The following is an 18,741-nucleotide window of genomic DNA, read 5'->3' as shown; positions in this document are numbered from 1 at the left end:
AGTTTTTTTTTTTTTTGGGCTAAATCATTCATTATTTGTAGGTTCCAACCTATTTTCTATCTCGACTTTATTTTAAAATAAGTAATAATATAAAAAAGGTATATTTGATTATTTTCCAAAAGCTGGTTCTGTTGTCTTTTAATGGGAAAAGGCGAGTTTTTTGCTGCTTTGTCACATTGACCAGTTCCCTTGTCACCAACCTTATCCAGAGTTGAGGCTGACGTGGCACTGACGTTTTTGAGATTTTCCGTAATCAATTAAAATACATAAAGTAATCTAATCAAATGCAAAATCAAGCACCGAATTAATGAAGGTTATGTCAAAAAACTAGAATTAATGAAAAGGTAAAGGGCAAATCGGGAATCAAAAAACGGAAGACAATTATTCGAGCCAGTGGCAAATATATCCGGCACAAAGAATCTACTAGTGGTAACGGTGAAGCCTCTTATTATGGAATAAAAGATTCGGTGTTGAATTCCTACTTATATCAAAAAATCACTTAATATATGATAATGTTAAAGTCTTATTTTGGAGTAAAAGATTCAACATCCAATTCCTATTTATACCAAAAAATCAGTTAATGTATTAATTTAATGATAAAATCAATTATCAAAAACATACTTTATAGATTGAAACTATTTCTAAAAAAAAGACTGATATGCATAATATTACGTGACACGCAATATCACATTAGCTTAAATTACTTGTGTAACAAGTAGAACACTAGAATTATAACTTTTCACTTCAAAAAAAAGTGGAACTATAATTACCACTTGTGACCTACTGATAGAATTAGAAAGCTTTTATGATCCATTATTTTTGTCAGTTCAAGAATTATAGGCTTAAGTGAAAGTTTCATTTTTATTAAGGGGTGTTGTGACAAATGGCACAATTATAATTTGTTGTAAATTTAAATTAGAACTAATAATAACTTCTTTTTTTTAATAATTTAGGATCACTAATATCGTATTACTTATAATTTTTAGATAGATTATTGTTGACGACAAAATTTCTCTAAGAAAAAAAAATAGGATAATGATTCATATGCAAAAAAATAGAAAAGAAAAGCCCCGCCAGTTTCTCAGAGGCGTCAACCAACAGGCGTTATCCACCTGTTATAATACTCTCTATTTAGTCTCTACCCAAAAACTTTGTCTATATTTGGAGGATCTCCCTCTCTCCTTTCTATATTTGTCTCTACTCTCTCCCTCTATTATTATCTTTGAAAAATTCGATCATCTGAGGCACAAAGAATCTGAAACCAAAAAAAAAAATGAGGATTAACGAAGAGAATGATGGAGTATCGGCGTCCAGAGATCACTTGGTTTTCGCTTACTACGTTACTGGCCATGGCTTCGGCCATGCCACTCGTGTTGTCGAGGTTCAAATTCTCTATCCAAAGTTCTCTGATCAATTTGGCCATGGATTTATTAAATCGATTTGATGCTTGATCACACTGTTTTGTTTTTATTATTGAAATGTTGCGAAATTTTCTTGTATATATATATATATGAAGAATACATTGATAAAATTTGAATGGGATGCGATGGTGATATGAGTGTAGGTGGCTCGGCAGCTGATTCTGGCGGGGCATGATGTGCACGTGGTGACCGGTGCTCCTGATTTTGTTTTCACCTCTGAGATTCAGTCCCCTCGCCTCTTCATTCGCAAGGTCACTTAACCACTTTCTGTTTGTTTCCCTAGAAAATTCTCTATATATATGAAGTTTCTGTTCTAGATTTCTTACTAGGCATTAACCTGTGTAATGCACGTGAAGTTTTAACGAAAAATGATTTTCTCTATTTTTTATTTTTGTGGTTTGATTATGGAATTTGATAATTATTCTGATTATGTTTGTATATGGAATTGCCTCTTATATCATTTAAGAAAAAAAATATGATTTAAAATCTGTTAAAAATATATATAAGAACAATTACGTGTAAAAATTGTGAAGATTCAAATGCTTATGTGGTAGATTTTTTTGAGATCGACTAAAAGTCAAATGTCTTTGGTTTTATATTTATTGATTATAGATTATATATGAGAGGAGTGGCCACACTTTATAATAGTTACATGTTGGTGTTTGGAAATTCAGGTGCTGTTAGATTGTGGAGCAGTTCAGGCAGATGCCTTGACAGTGGATCGTCTTGCATCTTTGGAGAAGGTATGCAAGTGTCACTTGTACTGTTAATGTTGGTAATTTTTATGGCTTCTTAATTTTTCAATTTATTGATTCATGTTTTGGTTCGTTTTGGTTATTTTTAGTACCATGAGACAGCCGTGGTGCCTCGGGCTTCTATTTTGGAAACGGAAATAGAGTGGCTGAACTCCATCAAAGCTGACTTAGTGGTATTTACATGCTTCTATGAATTGTTACTGAAATTTTATCAGTTTTAGTCTTTTTAATTACATTGCATTGGCCATTTCAAGTGCTAAGACCCCTTTTTGTGTGTGTGTGTGTGTGTTTATACAAAATCAGGTCTCGGATGTTGTTCCGGTTGCTTGTCGTGCCGCAGCTGATGCTGGAATACGCTCTGTTTGTGTCACGAACTTCAGGTATCTGTGTTATACCACTACCATTCTTTAGGTTATTTTGCATGACCTAGATATAGCTTTTACAAAATAGTTTATTTTTTCTTTGAATAATGGACTCGCATTAGTCCTATTGATCAATGTCTTTTACTCTTTCATTGAACTGTCAATATGGTGAAAGCAAAACATAAGTGAAGAAGAGTCTTTGGGGAATCTGATGCTGGATACTTGCCAATCTCTCTCTTTTCAATCATGTTCATCTAAACTTACTTTCTCTTTTCAGTCATAATTTTTAAGTTTATTTAGTTGCATACATCAGTCTTTTACTTCCCCATTCCCTTATTGCATTGGCTAAACCCAACCCCTCACCTCCTTCTCTTTACTCGTCTGTTATTTTACCCTACTTCTTTTGCACCATTTCATCTAACCTATTTTGTCCTTTTCTTTCTATGTTTAATTTTCTTTAATTGGCCTCCCCTTTCACTTAAACCATCATCTTAAGATACAGACCTGTCCGTGGATACTAAACTAGAGAGAGCAATATAGTGGAATTTGGTATATATGTTTCAAGTAATGACTTAAGATGAATTATCATCGGGCACATCAGTTTTCTGCACTCCTTATGCCTTTATCTTTCCTACTATTTGCAGTTGGGACTTTATCTATGCGGAGTATGTGATGGCAGCTGGAAATCATCATCGTTCAATAGTTTGGCAGGTGACCTAATTTTCTTAAAATCAGGTTTCTCCTTCTAATGGAAAGAAGTCTCGTCAATTGTTAATTGCATCTTCTTTAAATTAATTTTATTTGGCCAAAATTGATGATTTAATTTGGTTTATTTTCAAAATGAGTATTTATAAAAAAGAAGAAGAAATCATTCTCAAAATATTAATCAGCCATCTCCAGTGATGATGTGCTTTGGATGTATTGAGTAAAGACATATATGGAGTGGTGGCTGATATTGGCAAATTTCCATGAAAATCAATTGGAAAATTTGAGAAAAATCATGGTTCTTATCACTCTAGTTTCATGCATACTCATGATTTAAATGTTCCTGTTCCCTATCCAAAATCAGAAAATGTAGAATGAAGTGAGACAAGTGAGATTATTAACTGGATGTCTATCTGTAATAATTAATATGTCCGAATTATTAATTTTTTCTGGATTCAAAATTTTTCCTTGTAACCAAGAACGAGAGGTTTCATGGATGTAAGGTACACCTTTTTCTTTTCTCATCACGGCAATTTCTGTAAAAATTTATAGTTTACTAGTTTCTTGAAATCATTACCATTTTCATTATTCAGGAAAATTTTAAATATACATGAAATGCGAGGTGATGATACTGGTCTTCACTTTCTTGGAGATTTCAATTCTGCCTGATGGTTTTTGCTGTGGTTAATAATATTTATTATGCTAAACCTGTTCAGTCTGTTGAAAATCGATACAGATAGCAGAGGATTATTCCCATTGTGAGTTCCTGATCCGTCTCCCTGGATATTGCCCAAGTAGGTGGTTGCATAACTCCAAGACAATGTTTCTCATTGTGTCCATTTTAACCTTCCCAAACTAGATAAACCTGTGCTCAGACTTTTAAGGAATTTGTCTAAAAATTTATCATTAACTTTGCAGTGCCAGCTTTCCGTGATGTTATTGATGTACCTCTGGTTGTGAGGAGGTTGCATAAATCCCGAAAGGAGGTTTGGCTCAAAAAAGCTGCTAAATCCCTCAGTGTTATTTGATTTAAAATGCACTTTTCTTTTTAACCATTTCCTTTGTAGGTGAGAAAGGAGCTTGGAATTGGGGATGATGTGAAGCTAGTTATTCTAAACTTTGGTGGACAGGTGAGAAACTGATTGACCAGTTGTGATGGTTAGTTACTAGGGTGTCTTTATTTTTATTTTTATATATATATAGAAATATTTCATTAAATTTTTTTCGTGATGCATAATTCATGTACTCTCTCCCTCTCTTTGTAACTGCCTATCAACTAGTTGAGGGATGTGCATTGGTTGCATAATCAGTCACCCTCCATAAAGTTTTCTTTTGTTATACAAGTAAATTGCTAAACCAGTTATTGTTGTAGCATAACGTATGGCCAAGACTTCTGACTGTGTCACATGTTATATTAGCATTGAATTCTAGTTGCATGCACATTGTATGATTTAGGCAAATGTTTGGCTGCATAGAGTTCTCATTGATTGAGAAAGCTTATGACAAAATGCTGGTGGTTTGAAATTTTTTTTACTGAGTGGTAGTTTGAATACTTGTTAGACCGAGGTTGTATCCTGGAGCATGTGCTGTATCTGATGCGTTCGCAGAGATGCAATAACAACGTTAATTATGTTTTGCCTTTATGTGAATGTGTTATGGACAAGATGATATTTGCCTCACACTTTAGATATACGTCAACTCTTATTTTTGAATTTCAAGTTTTGAACAATTTCACTTCCTTTGTGTAATTCTAATTGCACCTTTATTTGCTGTCATTTGCAGCCAGCTGGCTGGAATCTAAAGGAGGAGTACTTACCTTCTGGCTGGTTGTGCCTGGTATCTTTTTGTAGCATATACTCTACATTCTTGTTCTGTTTTAAATTTTCTTTGATAATTGACATAGTTGTCTCATTTTGCTTGCTTTGGTGATGGCACTATTTTTCTTTTATTCAGGTTTGTGGTGCTTCTAACCAGGAGCTTCCACCAAATTTCATAAAGCTTGCAAAAGATGCATATACTCCTGATCTTATAGCAGCATCTGACTGTATGCTTGGTCAGTGCAAATTTTTTTTTCCTGATATCTGATCTCAAACAAATTGATATAAAATAAGTTTAATAGAACCTGCATTATTTCAGGAAAAATTGGGTATGGCACTTGCAGTGAAGCCCTTGCATTCAAGTTGCCATTTGTCTTTGTACGCAGAGATTATTTCAATGAAGAGCCATTTTTGAGAAATATGCTTGAGGTATAGTTGCCTACTTTTTTTCTTCTTCTGTTTTGGTCCTCTTATCATCTACTGATTGAGATGTTATAAATTATTTTGAACAGTATTACCAAAGTGGCGTTGAGATGATTAGGAGGGACTTACTCACTGGTCATTGGAAACCATACCTTGAACGTGCAATTAGTTTGAAACCATGCTATGAAGGAGGCATCAATGGTGGTGAGGTAACCTCTTCTTTGCTGGACTTTTATGATTCAATTTTAGGAAAGGAGTTCACAGTAAAGGACTAGTGCAATTCTATTAAGCTTCTTATTGAGTATATCTTAAATAATTACCATCAGTTATGGATTACAAAAGACGTCGAATAATCCAATTTCATCTGCTAGAACTTAAGGTTCTAGACAAGGAAATAGTACCTGGTTTTGTAATTCTTCCAGGACAGGGTGCTATTTAGTATTTCCTTGTCTAGAAACTTTAGTACCATGATCTGTAATTCTTCTTGGACCTTGCCAATGAGCTTGGGCTCAAATGGTACTTCCTAAATCCTCCTACTATAAGAGTGGGTGGAGGTTGAGGTTGTAGGTTCAAAGCTCACTAGGTGTGTTGTATGTCAAATACTTTCCCTGCATATTTAAATTGATATGTATTGTTCTCACAATTATTTCCTGGTGCATTTTGTAATTTTAGATAGCAGCTCAAATTCTGCAGGAGACGGCTATTGGGAAAAACTATGCATCAGATAAGGTAATTAAATGTTTGTTTTCGTATTTATATGTTTATTTGGGTGTTGGCTTTCATTGATTTTGTTGGTGCAGTGTTTCTTTTCATCATTTTGATTGGTTGTGATAGTTGTTTAATTCAGATATCAAGAAACGCAACCCGAAACAAATTCTGTTACTGTCATGTATATGGTCTGCTCCAGTACACTTTAAAAAAAATATTTAGAGGTGAACTTCAGGAGAATTTGCCTTCCAAAGTCTGTAAAGTTTTTTTTTTAATGGTATAATCCACACAGAAAAAACACAGATATTTTTAGTGGACAATATGGAGTAGGGGAATTTTAACCAAATCTAGAGTTGGATGATTTTTATGCCAACATATATATCACAAATTTGCATGTGTTGTCTGTTTATGTGTTAGAATTCTCTTGATAAAATTTTCAATACCCATGATTAAACCTTGCACCATTTCAAATTTAACATAGGTTTAAAACGAGAGTAGTTCAACCCATTATTATCTTAAAATGTCGAGCTATCTAATGCAAATTTAGTTTTAAAAATAGCGTTAAACCCTAATTCACAATTTCTCATTAGCTTAGGCATTTGGAAAATTGGTAATTTTTCATGGGATTAAAGCAGATGCTAAGTTCAAACTCTCTCCATTCTATGCCTAACATTTAAATTTAAAAAGTTTTGCATTGGATCCGACTCACTGTGGGGAAGTCTGGTCCTTCATGTGATGAGAAGTAAGCTTTCTACTTAAGTGAGGAAAGCCTGATTTGGAATCCTGTTTTACATCCTTTTTTGTATAAATGGGATATCCATTCTTAGGAGAGTTTTAGGCTTAGGATGGGTTCGTTAACAGAGGATGCCTTTTAAGTTTTAAGGAAAAGTTCATGACACTGCATTTTCCACTTTCTCATCTGTCAACAAAAGAAATAGTTAGTGAAAGAGTGCCAATAGGATAAAGATCAAAAGGATGAACAGATTCTCAAGAAATATTGGAACTTAGGTACATTTCTTTTTAACAATCCATATTATTAGTTTTAGGAAGACTCAGGTTCTAATTCCATTTTTACCTTATTGAGATGCAGCTTAGTGGGGCAAGAAGATTGCGTGATGCTATAATTCTTGGTTATCAACTACAAAGAGCCCCTGGACGAGATGCATTCATTCCAGAATGGTATGCGAGTGCTGAAAATGAAATGGGAATTTCTGGTGGATCACCGACTTACCAAAGTTCAGAGAGTGGTTCCATAATGAGATCGTGAGTTTCTCTTTCTTTTAATAGATTTTAGTGTGTTTGTGGAATTACTTTGACTACTTCATTGAAATCATTACATTATTTTTAACTAGATGCACTGAGGACTTTGAGATTCTTCATGGAGATCCTCGAGATTATCCAGATACAATTGGTTTCTTAAAGAGCTTGGCAGAGCTCGATGCTGTAAATGACTCTGAAAAGAGTGGTGAGACTCGCCGAGAGCGTAAGGCTGCTGCTGGACTCTTCAATTGGGAGGTCTTGCTTATTTCTGCTAATAACCGTTTATATGTTTCCACATCTCCTTCCTAGATGATTTGTCTTGGTAGCATCCATCTACATGGATGATAATGCATAAGATTGTAGTTGAATTTGATGCAATCAATACATTATCAGTTGCTGTCATTTTCCCTATAAAATCACACATTGGTCTTTAAATAAATGGGCGCTTATTTGTTTGAATAGACATAGACGTTAGTAATTTATATAAATGGGTGCTTCTTTGTTTTACTATATAATAACGCATTGGTCTTTAAATAACCTATTTGAGGTTCAATGATCTGATTAATGGCTGAGTTATTTGGATTTTATGAAAATTCGGATATGCTTTAGGAAGCACTTTCATTTTTAGTTCAAACCTTATCTAGTGAACTGTAGCTGTGAGACAGTTTATAATGTTTGATCATGTAAAGCAAAAACATAATAATATATTATTGGCTTCTGTTTTGATTTTTGGCATCTTGATAATTTCTTAAATGATTTTTTTTTCTTTCTAAATTTGTTTACAGGATGAAATCTTTGTGTCAAGAGCACCTGGAAGGTTGGATGTGATGGGAGGGATTGCTGACTATTCTGGAAGCCTTGTCTTGCAGGTTACATTTTCAGTTTGCTAGTTGTTTTATTTTGTCTTTATAGGTACACTGTTTCCATCCAATGCCTTCTTTTCCCTCAAAGTTCATCTTTCTATAAATTAAGATTCTGCTCTATTTTCCTTGAACTATTTTTGGTTGCATTTTAACTAACTGTTTCTTGCTTAAGTTTAATTGTGTTACACCAAATAATACTGCTATAAACAGATTCAGACCATTAGGTTGTTTAAGAAGAATGAAGGAAAGGGCATTAGTAGCCACGTATTTAGACCCTGTATGATGCTTGTTGTTCTGAATTCAGGCTGACGGAGTTGCCAATGATGCATATCAAATTAAATCATACTGAACTTTGACATTCTTTGTCGGTGGAAGCACTTTTTTTTTTTTTTTTTTGATAAGTAATGCGGAAGCTTTTATATAAAAAAAAAGGAAAGAAAGTCATACAAGGAGTTCATGATGATGAACAATAAGAAAAATCTACTAGGAAACAAAGTTAAGGGAGGGCAAAAACTCAGCGAGAGAAGAGCAATTAGAAAACCCCCAACAACGAGACCACTCTAAGAGACTACGCTGGCATAATAGATTCAACTCAACCAAGGTCTACGCTGGAAGCACATTAGAAATTCTAGAAGGAAGAGGAGAATGAGAAGACTGACAATAGGAGATAGGGACATGATCTGTGATGTTAGCAACTGTTTCATATTTTAAGATAATTTGACTGTATAAAAATATGTGAAGACATGAAGTTTGGATTAAGGAAAGACTCCCTGAACTTAGTGATTGGTATATTAATAAATATTTCTTAATGATGGTAACTTATCAAAAAAAGAAGATCTCTTAATGATGGTAATGACTAGTACAATCACAGTGACCTGTTTGCTATCTTAGTTAAAATTTCCATTAGGGAGACCAAAGAGGATGTTGACCATAGAATAACATGAATGATGTGGCATATTACATTTAAAGTATTGTTTACTTACTATCAAGATTGAAGGGAAAGTTCTGTTGGATAACTATAAAGACATTGGTATTTTCTTTGGGTAGTAGTAATATCTTTCAAGTCATGCATTTCTTCTCTTAATGGTTGGTTAAAGCTGTATTCTACTTTCCACAGGGTGGTGGATGTGCAATATCCTCACCACAAAATCAGTAACTTTTGATCTTTGTGTGGCTTTTTTGTCAACTTATTTATTTACATGATTTCTATTTAAAAGTGAACAATATCTTCTCTGAAATTTTGACTTTGTTTACAAGGAGTCATTTTTGAGTCATAAATGTCATCACATTAGCACCTGATATAGATGTAGAAAAATTTACAGAATCAATACAATTCTGTTAATAAGTTTGTCTAATGTCATAGAACTGGTGCTATTGTTTTATTTTATTTTTTTTGAAGTTCCTACATGACATGTTCCCCTTTCCCTCTTCCTCTGCCCCTCTCACTTTTTCTTTTTATCTGCTCTCTTGCAGTTGCCAATAAGAGAAGCCTGCCATGTTGCTGTGCAAATGAATCATCCAAGTAAACATAGGCTTTGGAAGCATGCCCAGGCTCGGCAGCAAGCCAAAGGACAAGGATCGACACCTGTTCTGGAAATTGTATGTATGAGTCTTTAAATAGACAGTATCTTTTTTTTCCAAAGTTTTTTCATTTATAGAAGTTGGTTGACTTTTCTTCTTCTTTGGGATAGTGAAGAGGGATGTACTTTTTCTCTTTTGAGTGATTGAAATTTAGTCACAATAAGCGTGCAGCTTATGACTTAAAGTGTGTTTTTTGTCACAGAAAAAGATATGTTTATGTGTGTTTATTATATGTATCTGATTTTATTAAAATCTGTGTTATCTCCACGTTTTGGACAAATCAGGTATCATATGGTTCAGAATTGAGCAATCGTGGACCAACCTTTGATATGGATTTATCTGATTTTATGGATGGAGACCAGCCCATATCATATGAAAAAGCAAAGGAATACTTTGCTAAAGATCCATCCCAATCGTAGGTCACTTTTGTTTGATTATCTATAATTTTGTAAAATAATATGCCACTGATATGATTCTTGTTGTAGGTGGGCAGCTTTTGTTGCGGGGGGGATTCTGGTTTTAATGACAGAATTAGGCGTACGCTTTGAGGATAGTATCAGTATGCTGGTATAACTTTCTCCCTATTTTGTTTGGAATGTTTTGATTCATTCATAGCCACTGCATACATTCTTAATACAAGCTAATAAAACATATATCCTCATTTTTTTATGTCCTTAAAAGTGCCCAATATGTGAGTGGATATAGGATACTTGATATTAATATGTATATATATATTCCATCTTGTCATGTTGGCCTTTCTTAGTAGTTTCCCTGCCTTAATTAAATTGAGTTAGCTCATTTCTGGCTTGTGGCTTTTATTATGCTACACCTTTTCTGGTACCTTGCTTTGTGTAGAATATTTTTTTCTTAGGCTTTATACTTGGCTTTTGATGTTACATCCCAAAAATTTGACCATTATATATTTTAGGCTACCAATCCACTTACTTTTCTTTATTATCTTGATAAGATTCTGTTGAGTTTGTATCATGCTTACTTTGGTATAGAGCCACTCTCTGCATGATCTTGCTTTTTTAATATATACTTCAATATTCTCTCTACTGTGGGTCACTTCTTTGTTTCTCATGATATTTTAATTATGTGGCTGCTACTAATACTTAGTTATTCCAAAAACCAATGCAGTTTCTTTTCCTAGTTTTTTCTTTTTGTATGAAACTTTTCCTAGTTTTTTATGCTTATGAATATGTTCTTTTATATGAGGTTGACGTTGTGAATTTATTAGTGTTCAATGTATTTCATCAGCTTTGAAGTTAAGTACCTATAAAGTCCATTACTATTGTCTCAATATTATGAACATGCAGGTTTCTTCTGCGGTCCCAGAAGGCAAAGGTGTATCATCTTCTGCTTCTGTGGAGGTTGCTAGCATGGCTGCCATAGCTGCTGCTCGTGGTAATTTTATTCATTTAATATTCCAAACTTTGAGAACTGTCTTTTCATTCATCTATATATCTTGTATATGGTACATCCCCACATATGCCTTAGATAATAAGAATGGGTTTAGTTGTAGTTGAGTAAAACATCAAAGACTAAATCTAGTTATAAAGACAAATAAAATTGTACTCATCTGTAATTAAGATGTCTCAAAAGCCCACATTAAATAGACAACAACTATTATCTTGAGCATTCAAGTATTTGAAATTCAATTTAAAGTACCCAGAAATTTTAGGGAAATGCTTAATCAACTTAATTCTTCTTCTTTGCTATTAACAAAAAAAAAAGAACCTTAATTTCTTCTTCTACACTTTGCAGGATTAAACATCAGTCCTCGAGATCTTGCTTTGCTCTGCCAAAAGGTCTGGCTCTTTAGCAGAACCATCAGATTGATATTCTTCCCTTAATCATAGATTATTCAATTTTTATGTACCTTGAGCATGTTATGCTACTTCATTTGTTATTTCATTTTGTTTATTAGGTTGAGAATCACATTGTTGGAGCTCCATGTGGTGTGATGGACCAGATGACTTCAGCATGTGGTGAAGCCAACAAACTTCTTGCAATGGTGTGCCAGGTACGCATATTAGTTCTGTAGAAAGCTACTCTACTATGGTTGTTTTATATATAAAAAATTGATGTCTAAAATTGAATCTATGCAGCCTGCTGAGATAATTGGGCTTGTAGAAATTCCCTCTCATATCCGATTTTGGGGAATTGATTCAGGAATAAGACACAGGTAAATGGTCCTTTAATATGTTTATCTCCATTCTCCTGATTTGTGTTGACATAGGTTTATCATGCTTGTTTTTTTAAAATTTACGGATGAGTTTGCTGAGTTGAGATTGCAAATTTCCTGTTGTTCATATTGTGTTGGAACATTATGAACATTTGATTATAGGATTTACATATAATCCTATGGTTGTAATCTTCCTTTTCTTTCATATAATCCTAGATCATTCTTCTTCACCTTCCATCCTGTATCCATATATTCATTATCATGATGATTAATTGGTGCTTTCATGTGACATTATCAAATGAATTTAACGTCTTATTACCTTTATCTTGGTGCAGCAGTCGCTATCCTGTATAATCATAATTTATTTATGCTCTTTCTTTCTCTCTTGTTTTTTTTTTTGGAAAGTTTTTGAATGCAAAGTTTAAGGGTATTTTGGTGGCAGCATTGGTGGTGCAGACTACGGATCCGTCAGAGTTGGTACCTATATGGGTCGAAAGATGATAAAGTCTACTGCATCTTCGATCTTGTCTCGGTCATTACCTAATGGTGATGGGCTAAACCTTGACGATTTGGAGGATGTTGGTGTTGAACTATTGGAAGATGAAGCTTCATTAGATTACTTATGTAACCTTTCACCTCACAGGTATTGTCCTTTAGAAAGCTTTCCACCTTGATACTCTAATTCTTTATCAAATCTTAGTGAAGAGATTAAATGAATTATTTAATTTCTGAGGTTTAGTGGCCTGTTTCTTTAACCCCCCCCCCCCCCCCCCCCAATTTCTGCACCTGTTTTTATTGGCACCTTGGTTCTTCCATAATCAGGGTTCTTGATTTTTAAACTTCAATCACAGATATGAGGCACTTTATGCAAAGGTGCTTCCAGAGTCCATACTTGGTGAGACATTTTTGGAGAAATATGCTGATCACCACGATCCTGTCACAGTTATTGATCCCAAGCGTACTTATGGAGTTAGAGCACCTGCTAAACATCCTATATATGAAAATTTCCGTGTCAAGGTTAGGAATTGTTTTTAACTGTTTGTTTGATAGTTAGAGAGTTAGAGCACCTGCTAAACATCCTATATATGAAAATTTCCATGTCAAGGTTAGTAATTTTTTTTTAACTGTTTGTTTGATATTTAGAGAATTGAATTTGCATCATGAATGTCAATTGTCAATAGTGAACCCCAAGGGGTAGCACAGTTGGTTAGAGATCATGTCTCATGAAGCAGGGGTCATTAGTTTGAATCTCCCTGTTCCCCTCTCCTTGAGGCCAAAACTTATCCAAAAGGGAGAAAATCAGTAGTGGAATGATATAGATGTTACTTCATGGAAAAAGGAACTTTAATTTTGAGATTCATGGTGTTGTCAATCCAAAAGAGGATTTAATAATAATACCTATTGTGGTATAAATAATTGTTATTTGTTTTTCCAATTATTTGAGGTTAATTGTTCTTTACTTTAACTCTGTTTGTCACATACTCATGTGTGTGCATGCTCATGTGAAAGTTCAAAATTTTGACGTCCCCGAATCCCTCTTCACTCCGTTACCACTGGTTTCAAGTGCAATGGGTAGTTTCTGGTTTGGTTGCAATTGTTGATTTGATGTCTTGTGATTGTAATTTGTAATTTTGACCTTCTGCTCTACAGTACAGTCAATAGTGTGGCTGTTATACATATACTTGCAATATTCCTGATATATGTCTATCCTTTAAAACTTTTTAAAATAAGCTGTAATTATTATTAATCCCCTTGAATTTTTGCATATATTTGAACCTGAACTTTGCAATGAAAAATATCTATATTTTTGTTAGAATTATGTTAAATGATTAAATTCATCATTTCGTAAAAGTTTAAGCTTTTGGGAGAATCGGTACTTTATCAAATTTTTTGGGCTTTTTTAAATGTTTTTTTTTTACCATCCTTTGTTTCTTAATATGAATCATTTATTTGAATTCTCTTGTATATCTCTGAGATTGTTAAATGGTCCAGAATGGAGCTTAATATATATTACCATCCTTTGTTTCTTTGAAGTTGGATTTCTCATATAATCATCTGTTAGGTTTCTAAATGCTACATCAAATTGTAATTTTTCCATTCTTTCTATTTACCACTTTTGTTGCTTTCCACTTCCTTAATTGTTTTTCTAAGGTAAAAAAAAATTCATCATTGTACATAACTTTATAGGAAAATTACTGTAGCTGAAGCTCGTAGGAGATGTTCTTACTGAGGAGCAATCTCCGCTTGAATAGTGGTTAATATATCAAATTGTTCTTTTTTTTTTAGCTAGGCAGGATGGCCACAGCTCAGTGCTCTCATTGGTGCTGATCAGCCTCATATGTGCTTAATCTAAGTAGTGATAACTTTGGTTGGCTGCATGGTGGAACCAATCATTTTTATCTTTTTTTGATTTCCTAGATTCTTGTAATTTTTGTTCTTGATTGTTTGACCCCTTGTACACTCCCTGTGTACTAGGGTGCTCCCCCTTTTTTGATATCAATAAACTTATTACTTATCAAAAAAAAAACTTTGACTGATATTACATGTTTATGTTACTGTCATTCCATAGATACTTATGGTTTCTTTTTTAAGCACATTTTGCAAACTTAATCACTTTAAGACATTAAAGACTTGAGAGATCATGTACAGCGGATACGTTGTATTACTTAACTGTTGATTATATTATTACATGTCAGCTGAGTTACTTTGCTTAATTACTTTACTCGCAGGCCTTTAAAGCACTTCTAACATCGGCAACTTCGGATGAGCAACTTACGGCTCTTGGTGAACTATTGTATCAGGTATATACAAATTTCTAGTTTTATTAATGGATCTAAGGAATTTTATGTGAAATAAACAAAAAAGTAACTCATTAAATGCTTAGGTAAATTTGAATCCTAGAATTGATTGTTTGGAGAGTAGTGAGTACGCTTTCAATAATTCATGAACAAAAGTACCTAGTATAGGTAAACTGTTCTTTCAAATTTCAGAGGTCCAACTTTGTAATCCTTAAAAAAATTAAACTTTATATACATAAAAATAATCACGAAATTTTTATCGTACATAATAGGTTGACTACTGGAAGTGATGGCAATTTAAATTATTGAAATAGGCCAATGAGCTCTAGCTCAATTGGCACCCCCTTACAAGTGCTAGGTGGAGGGTTGGGTCATGGGATTTCTACCCATTGAGTGAGTGCGTAGCTTACCAATAATAATAATAATAATAATAATAATGCTGGAAATAGGTCCAAGGACTGATGATTTGAGCATGTGGTAGTATCGGTTATGCAGCTGAAATCTCCATTTATAAAAACATTGTTTGAATGATGCAATATTTTGGCTCCATTGTAGATTTCATTAATTCTCTTTCTTTTGGATTACAACTCTCACTCTTTGTAATTACTTGGGAGTACGTTATGTGTGCACAGCTCCTCTTCAATATTACTTGTAAAAAAATGGTACAACAACAAATTATTTAAGTTGTAGCCTTCATATGTAGAATCTTTGACACCCTGTTTGTAAGAGGTTTTTTCTATTATCAGTAAAATTTGTAATCATTTTGCAATCATATATAGAATCTATGTTCTGGTCTGATATATGACAATCAATACAAGGTTTGGGGGAGCTGCATATGTTCACTGATTCCATAGGCCTTGTTGTAAATTGAGTTTGCCTTGGGTTGAGTTTAAACTTGAAAGTCAAGCCAGCCCATTCGACCATCATGGTGACTCCCAGCCTTCAAAAATTAAGAAAATCAATAGTTCTGTGAGAAGAGAAATAAATGTTATTCTGGCCTGAGAGAGAGAGAGAGAGATGTTAGGACTTCATATATCTTTTGGCCTGAGTTAGGGTTGGAGGGTTGATTAGCCTAACCTTGCTAACCCAATGAAACCTGAACTATGTTATATCAGGTGAGTTGTAGGATGTTGGAAGGTCCTATCCTGTCTTTGTTCTGTTCAGAACCAGGTCCATATTTGGTGATTTATTTATCATTATGCTTCTAACACCAGCATGTTGTTTTATCATATCTTTAAAGGAGGTATCATGAGTTTGATAATTGTGTCTCGATCTTCTTTTGTAAACATGTTTTGAATATCTTAGAAAACCTACTGCTAACAAACTCTAGCTTAATTGGCACCTCTTTGCCTAGTAAGTGCTAGATAGAGGATGAGGTTGTGGATTCAAGATCTATTTGACGCATGTGTAACTAACCAATAAAAAATTAGAACTTACAAAAAAAAATAAATAATAATAATAACCTTAGAAAACCTAGTGAAATTGTGGAGTTATGATTTTCTTATCGATTTGTTTTCTGTGTTGAAATAGAATAAAAGGAATGAAATGGTTCTCACATATAACCTTCTTTTTCAGTGTCACTTCAGCTACGGTGTTTGTGGGCTTGGCTCGGATGGGACAGATAGACTTGTACAGTTAGTCCAGGAAATACAGCATGGTAAATTATCTAAATCCAAAGAGGGGACAATATACGGAGCGAAAATTACTGGTGGAGGTTCCGGTGGAACTGTTTGTGTAGTTGGCAGGAACAGTCTACGAAGCAGTGAACAAATTCTCGAGGTAATTTTTTTTTTTTTCCTTGAAAGAGAAAGTTACCCTTCTGATCACTTGGGTTCTACCCATATACCAAGATACTGCTTGTTGGTTGAAAAGCTCTTGTCCCTAGCATGTTTCTTTTACTTTATAGCTGGCCTTGTTGATTGAGAGTGAATTATCCTTCTCTCTAACCTTTAATGGGGTTCGAGTGATGGCTTAGTGGTACTGGCACCATTTGTGGTTAAACTCTACTCCCACTATTTACATAGAAAAAAAAGTAGAAAAAAAAAAATCCTTTTCTCTATTCTTTTGTATGGCTTTTTCATTTGTTGCTCATAGCCCATTATATGGTGAATTAGTGATTTAGTTTTCGTTTATAAATGAGCCATATTGAGTTGATACAATGAGCTTTATGCTGTTTGATTTCCAGATTCAGCAGAGATACAAAAAAGCGACGGGCTATTTGCCATTTCTTTTTGAAGGCTCATCACCAGGCTCTGGGAAGTTTGGATATCTGAAAATACGCCGCATCCCCAACAAGCTAAACTAATGGCAGCTTTGTGGGATTAAATAATTAAAGGCAAGCGATTCTGGTCTAGACTAGAAACAGATCAGGTCTCTAGGCGACATTTAAAGTATTTTTGTAAGGGTTTATTATGATTGACTCCGATCAGAACATCTGGGGAGTATCAATAAAAACATTCCATCATAATAATAATAATAATAATAATAAAATTATAATTTTTAATTTTTACCTCCAATTTTACTTCTAAGATGAACTGATTGACTGTATGAAAAATTAGAGTGCTTTGAAGAGTTGTACAAAGTGGTACATTAGACACCTATTGTGTGCATCAATGCGTCTGAATCCTGGAAAAAAAAAAATTACAAGGAAAAGAATGAAATATGTATGTGGCATCCTTTAAATGAAGGTTGTACCAGTTTTTTTTTTTTTTTTTTTTTTTTTTTTTTTTTTCTTGTTTTTGTTTTTGTTTGTTTAGTGTATGTTTGATAATTGTTTTTTTCCCTTATTTTTTATTTTCAAAAATAATTTTTTTATTTTTGAGACTTAAAAAACTTATTTGGCAACCCAAAATGAACAAAAAAACAAAAACTATTCTCAAAATTTAATTTGTGAAATAAACTAAAAACATGTAAAATGTTGTTTTTATAGTATTTAGTTTTTAAAAGTTAATGAAATCACGCAACTGATTTAATGAATTTTTTTTAATGAGTTAGTACTAGAGTTTAAATCTTGTAACAACATATTTTAGTTTTTTTTTTTTTTATTTATAAATTTCAGCAAACTATACATGTTTTTTATTTCAAAAATACAAGAAAATTGTTTTTTCTTTATACTCTCACAAACAAGTTTTTTAAAATAAAAAACAAAAATTATTACCATACATGAAAAACTTCTCATTGTATACAAGACAATGTAAGGAAAAAAGAAAAAAGTGACAGTGTGGGTCGTGTGATTGCACCTTATAAGTTTCTCCTCTACAGGATTAGGAGGAGGCTGTCCAAACATAAAAACCTAAGGCCTGAGCTGGGCCTGCTCCTAGGCCTAAGGCCCCCACCACAAAAATATTTACCCTTTACAAAAATGTTTCCATCCAATTGTAAACGGCCCAAAATTTTATAGTAAATGTGAATTTTTTCAAATGGTTGTGCACTTTTTATTATTAATGAGGATAGGAACGTCACAAATTTTACTATAGATTTACAAACTAACATGTTACCAGTCACAAAAAAGTATTTTAAATATTCATTAATTACATTATTGAAACTCATCAATCACTGTTATTGTTATATTATATTGTGAACATTTTGTAGTACTTTTAGCATTTTTCCTTTTTTAATTCTAACCAGGCTTTTTACAAAAGGACACAACTTAGGTATATTATCTTAAGAAGGGAACCTATGAAATAGCACCTAAGTACTATACCTAAGTCTTGCCCTAATTTTTTTTTTTTTTTACAAATGTATTAGATCATCAATGATGCTTAATCTCCCCTAATAGTTTGAAACTTTAATATTTGTAAACTAATCTACTACAAAGCCACACATCAATTAATATCATAGATTATAAATGTAATTAACTA

At 33.4% G+C, this 18,741-nt stretch overlaps 1 protein-coding gene across 1 annotated transcript; it reads left to right on the top strand.

Annotated features, from left to right (window-relative positions):
• Window positions 1-1,164: 1,164 nt before the first annotated feature.
• Window positions 1,165-17,397, top strand: LOC142613248 (L-arabinokinase-like). The gene is made up of 29 exons (XM_075785497.1): window positions 1,165-1,381; window positions 1,565-1,672; window positions 2,096-2,164; window positions 2,266-2,349; window positions 2,480-2,556; window positions 3,183-3,249; window positions 3,980-4,037; window positions 4,162-4,229; window positions 4,311-4,373; window positions 5,026-5,079; window positions 5,197-5,296; window positions 5,380-5,489; window positions 5,573-5,692; window positions 6,156-6,212; window positions 7,282-7,454; window positions 7,544-7,706; window positions 8,237-8,320; window positions 9,788-9,913; window positions 10,180-10,310; window positions 10,381-10,462; window positions 11,215-11,302; window positions 11,663-11,706; window positions 11,826-11,921; window positions 12,007-12,083; window positions 12,526-12,726; window positions 12,935-13,100; window positions 14,813-14,884; window positions 16,457-16,660; window positions 17,067-17,397. The coding sequence occupies exons 1-29, from the start codon at window positions 1,274-1,276 to the stop codon at window positions 17,184-17,186; spliced, it is 2,970 nt and encodes a 989-aa protein (XP_075641612.1). The 5' UTR covers window positions 1,165-1,273; the 3' UTR covers window positions 17,187-17,397.
• Window positions 17,398-18,741: the final 1,344 nt, after the last annotated feature.

The sequence above is a fragment of the Castanea sativa genome, chromosome 10 (assembly GCF_040712315.1).
Source record: "Castanea sativa cultivar Marrone di Chiusa Pesio chromosome 10, ASM4071231v1".
Lineage (NCBI taxonomy): Eukaryota > Viridiplantae > Streptophyta > Magnoliopsida > Fagales > Fagaceae > Castanea > Castanea sativa.
This window is presented reverse-complemented; position numbering and strand designations above follow the sequence as displayed.